Source organism: Solanum tuberosum, unplaced genomic scaffold (assembly GCF_000226075.1).
Source record: "Solanum tuberosum cultivar DM 1-3 516 R44 unplaced genomic scaffold, SolTub_3.0 scf00306, whole genome shotgun sequence".
Classification (NCBI taxonomy): domain Eukaryota; kingdom Viridiplantae; phylum Streptophyta; class Magnoliopsida; order Solanales; family Solanaceae; genus Solanum; species Solanum tuberosum.
Window position 1 is genome coordinate 168,672 of NW_006239228.1, and position 18,497 is coordinate 187,168.

At 34.9% G+C, this 18,497-nt stretch overlaps 2 protein-coding genes across 3 annotated transcripts; both read right to left on the reverse strand.

Annotated features, from left to right (window-relative positions):
• Window positions 1-387: 387 nt before the first annotated feature.
• Window positions 388-8,775, reverse strand: LOC102590046 (uncharacterized). 2 transcript variants are annotated; one of them, XM_006359681.2, is made up of 3 exons: window positions 8,552-8,775; window positions 8,360-8,478; window positions 388-722 (listed from the first exon to the last, which is right to left on the reverse strand). In XM_006359681.2, exons 1-3 carry the CDS (start codon window positions 8,761-8,763, stop codon window positions 697-699), a joined length of 357 nt encoding a protein of 118 aa, XP_006359743.1. In that variant the 5' UTR covers window positions 8,764-8,775; the 3' UTR covers window positions 388-696. The 2 variants fall into 2 exon arrangements, with proteins under 2 accessions (XP_006359743.1, XP_006359742.1); XM_006359680.2 differs by having other exon boundaries at window positions 8,309-8,478.
• Window positions 8,776-11,686: 2,911 nt separating this feature from the next.
• LOC102590584 (acid phosphatase 1-like) lies at window positions 11,687-17,318 on the reverse strand. Its single transcript, XM_006359682.2, has 3 exons — window positions 16,760-17,318; window positions 13,368-13,577; window positions 11,687-12,066 (listed from the first exon to the last, which is right to left on the reverse strand). The coding sequence occupies exons 1-3, from the start codon at window positions 17,176-17,178 to the stop codon at window positions 11,889-11,891; spliced, it is 807 nt and encodes a 268-aa protein (XP_006359744.1). The 5' UTR covers window positions 17,179-17,318; the 3' UTR covers window positions 11,687-11,888.
• Between the last annotated feature and the right edge of the window lie 1,179 nt (window positions 17,319-18,497).

The window sequence follows — 18,497 nt, forward strand, 5'->3', positions numbered from 1 at the left end:
CCCTACCAAAATAGACAAAATGTCATAAAGGTAAGGTGGGGGAAGGGATTTGATGAAGAAAACTCCAGGATAGAAGAGTGACAATTGATCATGGAGACAAGACGGCAGTGGGCAAAGAACCTTTAGAAAGGATAGGAGACAAAAATATCATCAACCATCCCACCCCCTCACATGCACTTCACGTTTCCACAACTACTAAACAAAGATACTTTCATTAAGCAATTCAGTTTCTTCAACAAAGTATTTAGGCCTTTCCAGCTCATCTGGCTAAAACTATCACCAATGATCAAACAAATTTAGCTAAAAAGTAGATTTGCTGTAGAGAATACCTGATATCTCTTGCGGGATTGGAAAAAAATATAATATAAACACCTTGAAGACATTCCATGACAAACAATGCAACTAAAATGGATTAATAAAAGAAGAGATGGGCTCATGGTAAGACTGCTTTAACGATGTCAGCTTGAGCAGTATGGCATGAGTACAAACATTATTACTTCAAAATTGTTTCTAAATGAATCGAGGGACAATATCTTACAAAATCAGGGCAATTGAGGCAAAAGTCAGAAGTTGCATGCTGTCAATATCATACATGATTAAGAACAGATGTTGCAGAAAATTTTGGAAGGACATCAGCTAATAAGAAATTTGTGATTGTCAATTAAACAACCTTCTTCTTCCTTGAGCAATAGTCTCTTATCGAGGCACTGAGAGTCCTAACTCTGGTAAAAGAGAACATGAGTCAGCAATATCTATTAAACTTGATAAAGTAAAAAATAACATTAAATTAATCCTTCAAAAACCCAATTAAGCAGCAGTTCTTCAGGGAGCACTCTGATGTTTATTAGCCAACCAAGTTATCATTTCATGGACTACATTTCTTTTGCTTTTTATGCCCATCACAAATACTTAGAGATTTGATACGTGTAAGACATAAATGACAACTACATGACTGAGCACCTACTTGAAGTAACCATAACACTGGAAAATCAAACGATTGGGCACACGTAAACTTGAAAGCTGATTAGCCTCCGTGTTTGGTTTGGCAAGTAGAAGCAAAAGGATATTACTTTTTAAGCATGGTGAGGATGAGAAGTGTAAGGCAAATCAGCAAGAGAAATTTCTGGGCAGATTAACGGGATAAATGAGCAAATTTATTTCAACTTCCTAAAGTTGCAAGACATGGTTAACATAGTGATACTAATTGACCATAACAATGTCATAAATAATGATACGTGATTTCTAGAAAATTTGATGCTAACAAACATCTGACTTGAGGCCGTAACCAATCACGGCAGAAAAGGAACAATGGTGGCCATGGTTGTCATGATATTGGATGAGACAATTTTTACATTTTACAGTCAGATAATATCAAATGCCTTGTAGACCAAAAAAAATAAAAAATCATCAGGATACGCATAAATTCATAATGACATTTTCATGCTTATCCATGAATAGATAGCATATAAAGTAGACTAGAACAATTGAAAAATAACACACATTACACGTGCAATCTAAGTTGCTCGGACACTTCAATCTTGGTGCTGCACCCGTGTTAACACAACATGGGTGTGGGAGCCTTATAGAATTTGGTTAACTGGTTTTGGGTACTTTAACCGAAATCAATGGAGAAATTTGGGACAGATACAATGATATTTGTAATCAAAACAAAAGCTAAGGTCAAATTGAAGAAAATGAAATACCTTGTAATAGAAACTTCTATGACAGTCCTTTTCCTTTTATCTCCTTTGGGGACTCTTCTCTTGATAAATATTTTCTCCTCAGAATACCATTCAAGTTTTTCACATAATTTTTCATAATTTGGACATGTAACTCTATTTTTAGATATGTGAATTATTTTTGGCAGAATCCAGCACCCGTAACCATACCCCTAAATCTTAAAATTTCGATCACGAAGGATCTAACCTCTAGATCTGCACCTAAGGACCTGTGGGCACACGTTCGGAGCTCAATAGATGATGGGCACACCTCTCTACCAGGTATGATTCAAACTTCTAACATGTGTCTAACCACTCATCACGCGTTGTGGTTTTTCCACTAGACCAAAGACCTAAGCACCTCCATCCCCAGGCCCCAACATATACACACACATATACCTTTTACTTTAGCTACTAATACATCAATTCTAGATCACTCAATACTACTACAAGAACTCCTACTATGCCCTCAATCTCAAACTATTTGGGTCAGCCGTCAGCATATTAATCCTCACTATCCAATTCGCTTTATTCAAACCCTTCCCATTACAAACTATATGTAATACATTATTATAGTATGTACAAGAGTTTAATCTAAAAAAGGCCACAAAATCATTCTTTGTTTGAGTTTTTTTTGAAATTAGGAAGACTCACAAAGGTCTTGCTTCTAGTCAGCAAGAGCATCCTTCAAACTTTGCCACCTCCAATAAAATGACACCTATTCACACCTCAAATCAATTTATTTCCTCTCTCCTGGACTTCTTACACCACAAAAAAAATGTACTACTTATTCCTTTTCCAAACATCCAGCTAAAATTTTAGGGTAACTTCTTCACTGAACTTATTTTCTGTTGTTTGATGTGAATAGATTAAAAATTAATGCTTTTTGCTCATGAGTTTATGTTATTAATTTGATGCATTATGCATATATGAACGCAAATGCACATTAATTCATTATCATTTTTTCACTTTGTTTTGTTCATTGTTTGTTCATTCTTCTAAGTTAAGGAGAATACCTAATTCTTTTTTCTTTTCAAAATAGTTGATATGTTTTTCAAAATCTTATTGTTACACAAAAATATCTATGTTTGATGCTTTAATGCATATCATTTCATTTTTTATTTAAATTGTCGATTTGTGCATAAATTTGTGCAAAAAGAACATGTTAGTTAACATTGATGTGATTTTCCAAAATCATGTATCCTAATGATTGGAAATTCATGTGTCGAAGAACTAATATTAAATAATTGGAGCTCTCTTATTGACCATACATTTTGTGAACTGGCACGGGGAGATAAATTAGTCTAGCTCATCATCCAGAGGTGGGTTGAGCACCTTGCACACTAGTTATTATTAATAGGCCTTGACTAATAAACAGTATGAGATGGGTTTTGGTGAGAAATGGATCAACAACAACAAACCCAGTATAATCCCACAAGTGGGGTGGGTCTAAGAGGATAGAGTGTATGCATCCTTACCCCTACCTCATACAGCTAGAGAGATTGTTTCTGATAGACCCTTGCCTTAAAATAAAGCATATCCAAGGAGTTAGGAAAAGGCAATGCAGAAACAAGAACAATAGCAACACCGAAATAATGTGAAATGAAGACCAGTACACAACATATAGAGGAAAGAACAATAATGACAATTAAAAATGCGATAATTGAAGCACGCACACACCAAGCACAAGTGATAACCGAAACCAAATAACAAGAAACTACAAGGATAATGCAATACCACTAATAAGAAGGAAGGTCCAAGTACGACCATCAAGCCTATCTCGTAAGAAAGCGACGGTGTTCAACTACCAACCAACCTTCTATCCTAATTCATGACCTCCAAACCGTCCCTTATCTAAGGTCATGTCCACGGTAAGCTCAAGATGTGTCATGTCCTGTCTAATTATCTCCCCCAAATACTTCTTCGGCCAGCCTCTACCTCTCCTGATGGCTGATGCCCACTATTGCCAACCTCTCACACCTACTCATGGGGGCATCTACACTTCTCTTCACATGCCCAAACCATCTCACCTCGCTTCCCTCAACTTGTCCACCACGGAAGTCACTACTATCATCTCTCAGATATTTTCATTTCAAATCTTATCTCTCCTAGTATGTCCACACATCCACCTCAACATCCTCATCTACGCAACCTTCATCTTTTGAACATGAGTTCTTGACTGGCCAACACTCCATCCCATACAACATTGATGATCTAACCATCACTCTGTAGAACTTACCTTTAAGCCTAGGCAGTACCTTTCACATTCACCCATCTCGCACTAATACGATGTGTTATGTCATCATTGATCTCCCCATTACTTTTAATTAAAGACACCTGATACTATGGTGAGAAATGGATCAACTAAACTATTTTTGCATCTCTTTCGTCAGATTCTTCGTTGCAATCAATGACTCCCTAGAAGGATTTTTATTTCCAATACATAGGGAGCTTAAGGGCGCGGAGACCCACTATCTCCTTTTTGTTCATATGGCCATGAAAGATTTGAGAAAAAAACAAAGCAAATGGAATAGATAGAAAGGTTTAGGCCAGATAAGGAGAGAACAACCTCTCCATAGGTTCCACACATCATGTATATAGATGATACATACTTTAGATGCTGACAGAGTGTAAATTAATGTATTAAAGGGTGATCTTATTGGTATTGGCACTCATCAAGTCTACATCAACCCAACTAAGAGCCACATATTCCCTGTTAATTGGTAATAAGTAGTGAATAACCTCGTTGAGAATCTAGGTTGTTGTGTTGGATGCCTCAAAATACTTATTTAGGGCTTCCCCAGGAGCAAGACCAAGGCAACAAAGATCCGGCAAGGGATACTGTAGCTATGTGTAAAAAAAGTTTTGTAATTGGAAGATAAAGTACTTCTCCCTTGGAGACAGGATAGTTTTTGACTAATAGTGTCTAATACTTTTCCTACATATACGTCTTCATTTCCCATCCCTGCTAAAGTGGATAAGAGACCGATTAAAATAAGAAAGGACTTTCAATAGAGAAGAAACAAGGAGAAGGGAGACTTCCATCTAGTTAACCAGATATAAACAAAATGAATCATTTCTTAGCTTTGTTTCACTCTTATTAAACCATTTATTCAAGGTAGGAATTAATAGAATACCAACTAATACATTGAAGAAAAAGATAATAACAGAAGATGTCACTGAACTTCTTAGGGATTCAAAGCGAGAACCTGAGTCAAGGGTGAGAATCCACATTTAGTTGCTGCTTGGCTAGACCCGTAAAGGAACAATTCACTCCTTCAAGATGAAATTTCTAGTTTATATTTTTGTACTGGAGGACAGAATCTACTTACTACCAATCCAAATTTAACTTGGAAAAAGAAGGATGTAAGCAAGGATTTCTTTTTTATGCAGTATTTGATCTTGAATGCATAGTGTAGCCCTCGCTCGAGTTCTCTGATATCGACTGGCTGGAAGAAGAGTGCGGGATCAGAGGCGATAGAACTAGTGTTCTTGTATCAACCTCTAGTGTGGCGAACTTGTTGAAAGCAACTAGGATTGCTACAGATTGGGGGGAGGGGAAGAAGAATTGAAGACAAGTATCTCTGGATGCATAATAAAACTAATTTCTCCAAATAGCGTTGGATATATAATTAGGGAAGGAGCCTTTGTGACAACAGATGATTGAGGACAAACATGGGAAAAATCATTCACGAAGTACCTGCTCAGTATCCTCCACCAATGGGAGCTGTGTGAGGAAACAAGTTAGGGGGCTACACAAGTTTGCTGCAAAACACTTGTACAAAATTGTGTAATGGCAGGAAACCTATGTTTTAAAGTAATTGATGGATAAGAGTGTCACCACAAAAAAGAGCAACACTTGATATGCCTAGTTTTCTTAAATCACAAATGCCAATTCGGATAAATGTAGAATGCTAATTTGGGGGATATAAGTTTTAGAAGGATTTGCAATGATAGACAATAGGATTTCTAGGAAGAATCTCTCAACTCTTATCAGAGCTGGAATATTATTAGATTTTCCCGAATGTAATTGATATTCTTACTTGGATCCCAAGAAAAGATTGAAAATTTAATGTGAGCTCATGTTACATATATATACTGAATACCACTAATTGGCAGGAAAGTGGCATTAGAAGATATTGTGGAAGTGTAAAGCTCATTACATGATGGCATGCTTTTCTTGGATGGTTAATTATGAACCAATGTTGACCTATATCATAAGAAAAGAGATGCCTCTGTATTACCCAGTGTTTTTTACAGCGAAAGGCGACAAGGGCCTGCCTCGTCGCTCGCCTTTTTGAATTGAGGCGCCAAATAATACCAAAAATTTAAAATTTTAATTGCATATATAAATTTCCAAAATCTTAATAGCAATAATATATATTAGCAAATATTTCAATTCAAAAACTAATAGTAGATACTAAAAGTCTAGAACTTGAATGACTCAATAATTCATAAGACAATTGACAAGCAATGCTAGAACTCTAAAAGTCTATTCTTCTACAAGATTTTCCAAATTAAGATCAACATCCTCTTCATCATGATTGTATTGCTCACTAGTCACTACCACAGTACCACTGGAAGCAGAGCACTCAATCACTCACTACAATTGAAAAACAGAGTAGAGAAGAAGAAGAAAAGAAGAGAAGAGAACTAGAAGATAAGAAGAAGAAAAAAAAAGGTCTCTTACCTAAGCTGAGCAGCAGTCGCGAAGAAGGTTTCGAATGGGTCGCGACTCGCGAAAAACTGAGGAGAAGAGGAGCGCAAGTCTTGCGAGGGTGAAGGTTTGCAAAAATACCCATAAGAACCCTAATTTTGGCTTTTAATTATTAAATCAAACCTTTTTAAAACAAAATTAAAAGTCGAAGTCAGTCGCCTCGCCTCGCCATGTCGCCAATCGCCTTTACGTCGCCATAGCTCGCCATTTTGAAATCGCATCGCCTCGCTGCAGATAGGCGATGGTGCCTCGCCTTGTGGCCAAAGGCGAAAGGCGAGCGCCTTTCACAACACTGGTATTACCAATACGAAAGAGAAGTTAAAAAGGTCAATTAATATTTTTTTGCACTGCCCAGTCGTCTATCATATGCGGCATCTGTTCTTGAATACTTTTAGAGTAAGGTGAGCTATGCCATGAACAATCAAGGAACTCCTGTTAGACAGGGAAAAAATTGATGAAGATAGAAGAATGCTTTGTGAAACAATCCCAACTTGTATATGGTAGGGATCATTGGAACAACAGGAGCTTAAGATGTTCCGAGAGAAAAGTGAAGAACATTCACAAACTAAAGTTCAATTGTCTTTCTATCTTGTCCTTCCGGTTAAGAAAAAGAATATAAATGAAATAGATGGTCTCTCAGACTTTCTCAGTTTCCTCAAAAGTTAGCATAGTCTAGAAACTGAGTTTTTGTTGTACCACCATTTGCAAATTCAACACAAGCTTAGTGACATTAAAATTAATAAAATTTTGGCTTACCTATCTAAAAGATTTTCTTTAAGTCAAGTTATTACATAACAATCAGAATATAATGATGGCATGACTAGTAATTGGATTCATTCTGTTTCTAGGATCAAGGATCTTGAAGATTCTCAGATGTTGTACTACTAGTTGGTTGTCTTCTACTTGGAGTTAGGTTGTCGTATAACTTGTCACAATATTGCCTACATAAATTTTCTTTCAAGAAGATTGATTTATGATCGGGGTCCATTGTGCTTACTATACTCACAAGAGAAGAAGATGATCAAACGCAGTAGCGAAGAGTTGTCCAAATGAGGCAGGCCTTCAAAATTTTGAATGACTAACTTGAACTAGCTAAAGCTACCTTCGACATAGAAGGACTTATCGATTGCAAACAATGAGACCGATATGCTAACGCGTTAAACTCAATGTATCTGGTTCTAATTATCTACTGGCACCCTCTTCAGCCTCTCAATCTTATTTATGTCCCCTGCAATTGCAGCCTCTCCATCCAAGAATACACAAGACTATTAAAAAGGAGTGAAAGATGAAGCTTAAATGGCCACAGTGTAAACTCAAGGCCGTAAAAGTAAATTCAATTTCTCTCCACCTATACAATGTTATATCCTCCAGCAGCTCTCTGGTCCAGCTTTAAATCCCTGACAGATTTTGGTAACTTGGTATAACCCATGAGATGTTTCCAGTGGCCAAAATTCCAACATCCGTGATATCTAAGCATATAGCACTATAGTTTACTTAAATTTTAGTTTAGTTCTCAGGATCCCCAAATATTCCTAGCAATCAATTGCATCCATTACAATTACTAACTGTCAACTGATCCCCTTGTCTATATTGTGAATTTGGACAAAGAAGATAACTTCATCCAGAGGCCATCGTTCGTCCAAACATATATGAACAGCACATTCTATCAGTATATATAACTACTCTCTTTGCGTCGACCAGACAACCTAGAACACTAACCACCGTCTTTCCATTGACCAATACATACTTAATATACAACGAAAAATAATTATATGGAAAGATTCAGCCGCCAAGATAAAATCTTGATACTAAGTTAACAAAAAGTAAAACCAAAGAGATACATAAACATGATCATAAAGTGGTTTTTGCTTACAGATACAGTTTCTAAAATATCAAACTCCTGGGTTGGCACTGCAGAGCATACCCTGAGACAACGATCTGGAGCCCTTGGAATCAATACCAAGGCAAGATGTGAGTCGAGCTGAAGAGACAGCAGTGTGGAGCGGCAGCAGAGATTGAAGACAACCCATTTGAGGCAATGGCCTGAAACATCAAAATCAATTATCAAAATTGAATCTTTATTCAAGAATTTCAATACATTGGAGGAAGGACTTGCCTTGAGAGTGTTGGAAATGGGCGAGGAACGTTAAAAGAGGAAGTGGGTATGCTTGATTGTTTGTTCATTGTGGATTTGACAAAGTTAATTGCTGGTCTTGAGAATGCACGACAGCGAGAAGCCATTGCAGATGAAGCACAAAAGCTTTGCACTGATGTTAGGGTTTGGAAATGGGGTTTTGGTGAGGTTTTACAAAAGGTTGTTTGTACCATAGGCTTTAAACATGGTACATCAATTTGCCCCTATTTTTATGGCGGAATACATCAATAATTCCTTAAAGTGACTATTAAATGTCATTTGGACATTTGAATTGGGTATTTAAACATATGATAATAGATATTTTTTATTTAAATTTTAAAAAATAATTGTGTGTTTTCTTAAACATTTAATATGTACATAAATTAATCATATAAAATAAGTTATCTTTTTAAAATGGAAAAAATGACAAATATACCCCTGAACTATTGTAAATGGTATGCAGATACCCTTCGTCATACTATTGGGACATTGATGCCCCTGCCGTCTAAAAACTAAGAGCATATATGCCCTTCACTCTAACGGAAGACTAAATAGGGACACGTGACGCAATCTTATCCGTCGATCTGATATTTAATCGGTAGATAAGATTATGACACGTGTATGTCTATTAGTATAAAGGGTATATATGCTTTAGTTTTTGGACGGCAGGGACACCAATGTCCCAAAAGTATGACGAAGGATATCTGGATACCATTTACGATAGTTAAGTGGTATATTTGTCCTTTTTCCCTTTTAAAATTGTAGGCATCAATATCAATTGAAATAAATTTGAGGTTTTGAGGGTTTATTAAAGCTAATGTGTATAATTAAGGAAAGTGACATATTTTAAGTGATTAACTTATCTATCTAGTGGTGCTTAAGGACAAGCACAAACAAATTCTAAAATTTGAGTCGAAAATGTCTAATAGGAACACTTTAATATGTGTTCATATGCTCAATCTAAACAAACTGTAGTTAGCGTCTAAAGAAAATTTACTAACAAATTTAAAAGATTATCTGTGTGTTTAGCTTATTTTTATTGCACTATATATCTTTTCTAACAATTCATTGTCACGCCGAGCCATACTCTAGATGTGGCCAACATCCGATGTTATTGATGGCCGAGCATACCCATAACATGACATGAAACATGAACATACATCTAAACATGAGCGGAATGCATAATTTACAAACATGCTCTTTGAGAAATTCATCATGATAAAGAAAATAAGTCTTCAAATAAAAGTTTTTCATAAACAAATTACGGAAATTTCGAAGCATAATGACACAAAGGTCAAAATTGAAATACATGACTAACTGTCAATGTATGAAGTCTCTAACATGACTAAGTAATGTCCATCGGGATAAGACCTCTGATAATCAACTAACTACTAACTACTTGGTTGAACTAAATATGACTAAATCCTGTGAAAGTAAGAAGGACTAACATCTCGAAAATGTTGTTCAATGCTTTCTACCAAATTGGGGTAACACGCATCATTCGTCCATTTACTCAAAGACCATTTTCTCCCTATACACTAGGTTTATTTAAGAGAAAATACATAATTACCCCATCAAATTTAGACTCTTTTTTGAAGAAGACACCTTAAGTTTGCGGAGGTCTTATTACCTCACGAAATCATTTAAAATCCACAATAAATACGTTATTTTGACCCATTTTCATGGCAATTGTGATTCACACTACAAAAGCGCGTGAAAGGGTAAAATTGCAGCCCCAAACCAATGGAAAACTGACACATGGCATTGTTAAACCAAAGTGAAAAGAGTCCCACGTTTCTTCTTCCCCAAACCACCATTAATGGCTGTTGAGAGCTTTTCTCAACAGCAAAAATTGGTTTTTTACCACGCGAAGCGATTTCTTTACTATATACTCTATCATCAAGTTTTAGCAATCCATCTTAAGGTCTTTTATAAGAAAAATCTACTTAACAACGACATAATACTTGATCAATTTAGCACCTAATTTACCCTTCAACAAAGAAATTTGAACTCATTTCCGTTCATATAGTTTCCCAAGATCAAAAGTATCAAAGAATCTATTCGTACAAATTCAAAAAAATGTGAAATTCACTTATAGAACTCAAAGCTAGTCTTAATTTCGGAATACCCACAAAGCTAAAAAGGATTAAACTAATTTTTGAGGAAAAAATTGAAATCAAGCACTAAATAAACAGCCAAAACACTAAAAAATAACACACAAAACTTACATAAATATATATTTACAAAGAAATTCAGAAAAAAATTTCTTTTGAAGTGAAGTAAATCGAAAGAATTGGGAAAAGGAATTGGAAAAGATGAACATGAATTTTTCTAAAAAGGTTTAAGGGTTAAAATGTGAGTGGGTCAGGATTTTACCCGACCCACTATTAAACAAGCAAGAAAAATAAAAAAATATTATTTTATTTGGGGGTGAAACACACACACGGATTATGAAATTGCAAATATTGTAAAAATAGTGTATTTAAAATTGTTGGAAATGGTTGGATGGGGTAATAGGACCCCCGCAAATTTTAGGTGTCTACTTCAAAAAAGAGTACAATTTTGATGGGGTAATTATGTATTTTCTCTTTATTTAAAGATAGACCATATGATGGGTTCCTTTTCTTTCAATAATTTTTTTAATTTTTTTTTTGGGGTGGGTTCATTTTCAAAACTATATTGCTTAGTATTCAACAATATTTACAATTAAATGGAGAATAGTGATAATTTACTCTGTTCCATTGCTCCCCTGTAAATACTAGCGTGACGTGGGGCCATCCGAGTATTCAAAGATGTGACTTAGTGATTAATAAAATGGATTGAGAATCATAAGATCTCAGGTTCAAATCCCAATAAAGATTAAAAAAAAAGGGACTGTAATTTCTTCCCATTGATACCTGCACAAACTAGTTATTTCTACAAAGAGATTGTTTTACTACTCTTGTATCTGGGTTATCACTAAAGTCTTATACAATTTGATGTCAAATGATTCCGACCGGGAATTTAAACAGCTACTTGTTGGCCAAAATAGTGATTCTACAGCTGCGTCAATTCCCGCAGGAAATAGTAAAGCTAATTGTAGTAATATTTTCATTTATCTCTTCAAAGAAAGTTAAATTGACGGACCAAATGAAAAATCTTAAAATCCATGGGGTCTTACAATTATTTGGAAAAGTAAGAGACCAGTTCCAATTGAACAAGGCGTCCACATCTTGTGAAATTGCGTTTAGAATAATGTTATACACAAAGTTCAGTAGTAGCACAGAATTGTAACATCAATTGTCAAAGAACACCATACACTTTTTAGACCACTCTATTATCATGCAATATAGTACATGGGATTTGGAAGTTTAAAGGACCTCTGTGCTACAGCAAAACCCATCAAGTCACTCCACTGATCTCCAGAGTTCCCCCGAATCCTGTAACCTTCATCTTCTAACTCCTTTCTTTTCTCAGATTTGTATTGGGTTGCCAGTTTACCTTTATCGGAAGGTCCCCTGTTACATCACAAAGGTTCAGCCACAGTTTTAAGGTGAAGAAAACTTACAATTTCGTAAAATGGAGTACTCTGATTAATGGCAAGAAAGATGGTGATTTGGGAATTAAAAACATCAGGAATCTTCCTTTTTTTATGTAGGTCATTCTTTCAAGATATACCACATGTTGTGGTTAAAAACCTCAGACATCATAACATTAGCTTATTGATGAAGTGCCTATGGAGGTTGAATACATAAGTGGAAGCTTTATGTGTGTGTTTATCAAGAAAAAGTATGGTGTTGATTGCTATTGGTGTACCAGATAAGTTCAAACATCTTTTGGCGTATGAACATGAAGGGTATCAGATCACTATAGCCTTTTTTCAAGGCTGACTGGTTATAAAGTAGGCAATGTAAGGAAAATCTCATTTTGTTTGGATAACTGGGCTGGTAATGGCTCTTTGAAGGAGTTGTTTCCAGATTTCTTTACTTTGGCAGTAAACAACTATCTTCTTTGGCTGATAGCAGACTAAATGGTATTCGGAGAATTAACTTTAGAAGGAATTTCAGTGACTGGGAGGTGATTAGGTTTGTTGCATTTTCCGATCTTCTAAACACTTACTAGCAACTATCCAATACTGATGATAGCTTATTATGGAAACCTAACTGCAAAGAAGTTCTAACACTGAGTTCTTGTTACAGGAAGCTAATAAAGGTAGAAAACCTGACAAAACCTTGGCCATGACTACAAATTTGGAGATCCAAAGCACCAAAAGGTAGCTTATTTCACATGGATAGTCAGCAAAGTAGCCCATCTCGCACAAGAGAATTTACAAAAAAGAGTTTTGCATTATATAGCAAATGTCTTCTTTGTAGGAGACAAGAAGAGACCATCTGTCATTTATTTTTCCACTGCCAAGTTACTGCTCAACTGTGGCAGCTTTTCTCAAATATTACCAGTATGCAGTGGATTATGCCAGAAACAATAACTGACTTGTTGAGATGCTGGACCAGAAAAGGAAATAGGAAGCTACTACGGTGGAACTATACCTGCTTGTATATGAGAGAAATTAGAGGTGTTTGGAAGATGGTGCCAAATCCATTCACAAGATGAAGGCTAATTGTATATTTTTGTTTTGTTTTTGGAGTAGATGAGGTTGAATGGATTTTACAGAAGTTAGAATCATTACAAGATTAGTTGGGGCATGCTTTTGGGTTTTGTTTATTCTGGCAATATTCTACAGTTTGAGAAGCACACCCTTAGTGCTGGTTCATCAATAAAATTACCTTGCCTTCTCAAAGAAAAACAATTGTTTGAATACCTCAAAATAAGCCGTTCCCAATTGCTGTATCCAGCATGCACCATATTCTTTTCTGTATTGTTCCTTTGATATTCACTCCGACCAGTCAACAAGAATATAGTAAATCCTCGCTGCTGTAGCTCCTTGTACAGTTTTAAACTTGCAGGTATAGCAGGAGCGTTAGCTTCATTCACCCATTTGTCAAAGGCGTTTTCATCAAAGATCTGCGATCTGCATACAGCAGCAAAATGTGATCACCCACAGAACAACACAGCAACAACAAAGAATCAAAAGAATCACAGAGAAATCACATTTGACGGCCAAGTGGATCTTCAGCTAGTGTTGTCAAAGCGAAAGCGTAGAAAAGTAATGTCTATAGGAGCTTTAAGCTGAAAAGCACAATTAAAGCACAAGTTTTAATGAAGAAAGATGCAAATCAGAAAACTTAAAAAATTATATGTCTAATACCAAAAAGAGAAATAACTATAAACAAAAAAACAACAATTACATGGACAAAGAAATTGGAAAACCTAAGTTGAGTGAAATACACTACAAAAATGTTCAGAAATCATTTTAGAATTTTGTTTGTGCATAGATGCAATTTTAAGTTTTTACTTAAACTTTTTGACTAGTTTCCGATAATAAATTTCTTAGAATCACTAAATATTTATTTATAAGTTTTTCTTCACAATTAGCATATAATCTAAGTATTTATTGTTTAGTACTTCCTTCTTCAAGACTTAACTCATGCGCGACAAGGTACACACTTTAAGTACCTTGTGGAATGAAATCCAAGTGAAGCGAGACACCCAAACTATGTTGCACCTAATTTCAGGGATTGAGTACATTTGAAACAATCTTTTAGCAACAGTGTCTACTAGACTTCAAATACTAAAGCATCAAAAGTCTACCAGAGGCACACTTTCTTCTGTTCTTTTCTTAATAAACCAGGGGAATACTTAACACATTCTTTAACTTGACAATATTCTTCACCCTCAGTTTCTCCAATACTCAGAATCAAGAATGCAGATAAGTCGAACAACAAAATGAGAAGCAGTAAAACAAAGCTACAGTTTTTCCGGTAAGTACCAATCTCATTATCATTTTTACCATACACATCTGTTTGAACATGAACTGGCTAAAACAACAAGATACTTTCTGTTGTTGAATTATAGAACTTCTATGGTAGTACCATATAACTTCTTCAATTTAGTTTCGAGATTACGACAACAACAACATACCCAGTGTAAATTCCACATCAGACTGTATGAAATCTTACTTCTAAAGCATAATAGCTTAAAGGCTAAGTCTTAAAGGAAAACAAACTGATAACTGCTTCAGCAGGTAATGAATTCTTCCATCACTAAATCATTCAGTACCTGCCCAAGCCACAGAAACAGTTCCCATAGACAATTATTGAATGTATGATCAGAATGCCACAAGCAAGTAAAAATCCACAAAGTGCAATCTATTTTAAATCAGAACATTTAAGCTGGCCTCCTGTGTCAACCAAACTACACTAAATAAACTAGAATCTTCTTGGGTAGCAGTATCACATGGAAGTCAAGTTCAAATGGGAACTACCTTATGAACATTGAAACCAAGGGGTTAAAATTTCAGCATAACTTTGGCTCGATATCTGGGTTTGTATAAATAGTTACGAAATTGGAATATTTACAAGAGCATTAAGTAATCCTCAACAAAGTACACAAATTGTACTATATACTTCTTGCTTAAGAAGTATACCAAGTTTTCCTGGCTAAACCAGCTGTCCCCAGATTGCTTTTAAAAGTTTACCTCGTGTGGTGAACACTGTTCCATCCTATGATTGATTGGTCAAAGAGGCATAATGGAGTATCCCTAAAGCTTTCCACAAAATAGAAACTAGGAGAAGTACCAGGTACAGAAAACGAGTTGAAGTAAGATATAATGCTTGGAAACTTCAAGCATGTTACACTTTAACCAAATGCAAATTACACCTTGATCCTTGATAAAACTAGTCTACTTTCAACATAGAAAGAAGCTTAGGCTTTCAAGCCACTTTCTCAAACCATTACAGTTTTAGGTTCAGAGTAAAAAAAACACTAAACTAATTAAATTATATTCTTATTCTCGGATTTAGGAAAATTCAAATAGAAATAAAAACAACAGAAAGTCAAATCTCCGTGCTTCTATGAAAGAACATAATTAGGATATAAGTTCACTACTGCTGCTTTCAACAAGATGAAAATTTGCTAGGATAGCTTCAAGGGATGCAACTATAACTCTATAAGTTTGCTGATTGCATCAATAGAATGTAATTTTCACCTTGAAGCCCTATCAAGCTTTCCTAAGCAAAGAAATAGTTAATAAGACAAGCTACTGCATGAAGCTACAAAATAAGACTGCTCAAACTGTTTGAATGACAATGGCAGAACTGTTGCTGAGGATTTTACTCATAAAAGAAAACTGTGAATTCAAGAGTCTATAACTAGTGATTGCATAGAAACCAATAGACTGTTCCTTTTGAGTATTTTCTTGAGTATGTTGCGGGTGCTTGTTGCATCATGGCTTGATAAACAAAGGTTAGTATGACAATGGAGTGAGAGCCAAGTTTTATCACACTAGTTTGTTACGGTTAGATTCAGATACGCATGCACACAGAACTTTTACAGGATACTTGTAATTTGTAAAGTACAAGCGGATGCTCAACCAAGAGTTGCTAGATTCATCATCACCACAAAGTAAAAGGATGTTTCGTATATTTGGGTACATCTATGATCTAACGATCTACTTCAATATGGCATGATGAATACATGTAGATCAACAAGTAAATAATTTTTTCCAAGCAAATGAAGATGGGACTTGAAGGGAGAACAAGGAATTATCACTTCTTCACAAGACATGTAATCTTTAAAGCAAGACCAACAAATTGGATATTCAATCTTTTGAGTAGTTAATTTTCAAATCTTAGTTCCAACGCACACAAATATTTACAAGCTCCAAAAGAATTTGATAAAACATGAGTATCTCACTGAGGGGCAATTTTATGTATTTATGCAGTAGCCTATCTTAATTTCGCCTAAATTCCCCAATTATATCTAATGACATGGTCACTACAGGATTTCTTATTTGTTACTATTTAGCTGATATTGATGTGACTTAATGGCAAATGCTATTCCCCCCAATAGGCAAGTTTTTAACAAGCTAAATGAGACCAACTGCGGTAAAGCAAAGCAGAAATTACTCAGAAATAGCTTCTGTTCAAAATTATTAACCAAAAGGATTTGAGGAAGAATCATTCAACACTGTCATTTTCCATTTTGTATGATTTTCAATAGAAGCCTTCTTTGTATAATAAACAGTCCAGAGTAAACAAATGCATATGGAATCAAAGAGAAAATTCAGCAAATTAGAAAGAAAGTAATCATCACCCGAAGCCATGTTCCACATAGTAGGGCAAATTGGAGAGCAGCGTTTCGTCAATATCGAAGACCCAAGCGTCCATTCCATCATTTGAAACCTTAACTGTATTGGCAAACGCGAGTGACAGGTCAGCCACTGCAGCTGAATCTGAAGAATAACGATCCCCGGTGGTGTATTCCTGAACGAAGGAAATGCATCTTTCAGGGATTATAGACCATAAACCAGCGTTATTAGTTTCGACAGTGAATCGCCAGCTGTCACAGTAGAGAGCATTGTCTTTGGGAATCTTCCGGTGGCGGAACACGCGATTGATGGCAAAAAGGTCCAACAATTGAGGGGAAATTCCGAGAATAGATTGAGAGAATGAAGTAGACACGAAGGTGAAAGAGATGAAGAGAACTGCAATGAAGTTTTGAGCGTACGCCATGATACCAGAACCTGTCAATGGCGTCGCTTGGGGTATCAATCAGACTTAGCTGTGAAAATTAAAAAGTGGTTCTAGCATTTGAAGGTTATTATCTTATTCCCACCCACTAACCCTTGACATATAAATGCTTGAAAATCCACACTAGTTGTGTGTATGGCCAGTTCGGTTCGATTTGTATATATTTTAAAAATCATATACTATAAATAAATTCCTACTCTATTAAACACTACATTTAAGTCATAGAAAAAAAGAAGAAGAAGAAAATTGTAGCTCTAGCAACAGAGGTTATTTTTAAAAGATGCTTATCTTAAATAACGCAAATCAAAGAATGATTCTTTTAACTTAATGTAAAATATATCTAAAAGAAGAAAAAAGAAATAAAGAAAAGTTGTTCAAACAACATATAATAATCAAGAAGTAGGCTACATATACATGTTATTGGTCTTCTTTAGATATATACATAGATACCTCATTTGGAACAAATATGGCAAAAATATACCTAATTAATAATAAAGTCAAAACAAACCAATCAGAAAAGAATGAAACAACCCAATAAACACTTCATACTTTTAAATTATATGCACGGATTTTTCTAACAAAATTTTTATAGTATATATATTATAAGTTATCTCATAAATATAAGCACCTAAATATAGTAATTATAAAAAAAAAAACTTGTCTAACCGGAAAAAATAAATTTACTTGGACATTTTTGTTAAAATTGGGCAAAATGCAACACATAAAGAAGATTTTATTTTATGTAGAAAAGATAGTTTTTGATAACAAGAAGAAAAAAAGAACTGAGTGATTTGATATCTTTGTGTCAACTTATTATATAAAGTGGAGTATAAACTAAACATTATGGATAAATGATATCATAACAGAAGAAACTCAAAGGACTGAGCAAATAAATGTTTGGAATGCGAAAAGATATATTTTAAATAATATCTTAAGAAAAATTGTACATTTATGGCCTATAATAAATATTGGCATATGAAAAGACCCCTCACTTACTGTTTAATGTCACTGATTTTATTTATTTGATTTAATATTAAGGTATTAAAAGTGTATTATTATATGAATGCATTAATATTGAATAAATGATTAATGAGATAGTCTATAACATATTTATTTAGTGTAAGGGAAAAATAATAATTTAATTTTGCACTTTGGAGATTTTCATTTATATATATATATATATAATTTCGTGCTGTTTAAAACAGGGTTGCCAATAATTTCGTGCTGTTTAAAATAGGGTTGCGGAATTTTATGCAGTAAATACTGTATAGTTTTTCAAGATTGAAATAGCATTTTTGTAT

What these genes read in the sequence shown, in the direction of transcription:
- LOC102590046 (XM_006359680.2), bottom strand. Translation starts at nt 8,763, where the DNA reads ATGGTACAAACAACCTTTTGTAAAACCTCACCAAAACCCCATTTCCAA. An exon ending in CCATTTCCAACACTCTCAAG is followed by an intron (nt 8,479 to 8,551) that starts GCAAGTCCTTCC and finishes TTGATGTTTCAG; the next exon opens with GCCATTGCCTCAAATGGGTT.
- LOC102590584 (XM_006359682.2), bottom strand. Translation starts at nt 17,178, where the DNA reads ATGGCGTACGCTCAAAACTTCATTGCAGTTCTCTTCATCTCTTTCACC. An exon ending in TATGTGGAACATGGCTTCGG is followed by an intron (nt 13,578 to 16,759) that starts GTGATGATTACT and finishes TGCTGTATGCAG; the next exon opens with ATCGCAGATCTTTGATGAAA. An exon ending in TGGGAACGGCTTATTTTGAG is followed by an intron (nt 12,067 to 13,367) that starts GTATTCAAACAA and finishes GTGATGTAACAG; the next exon opens with GGGACCTTCCGATAAAGGTA.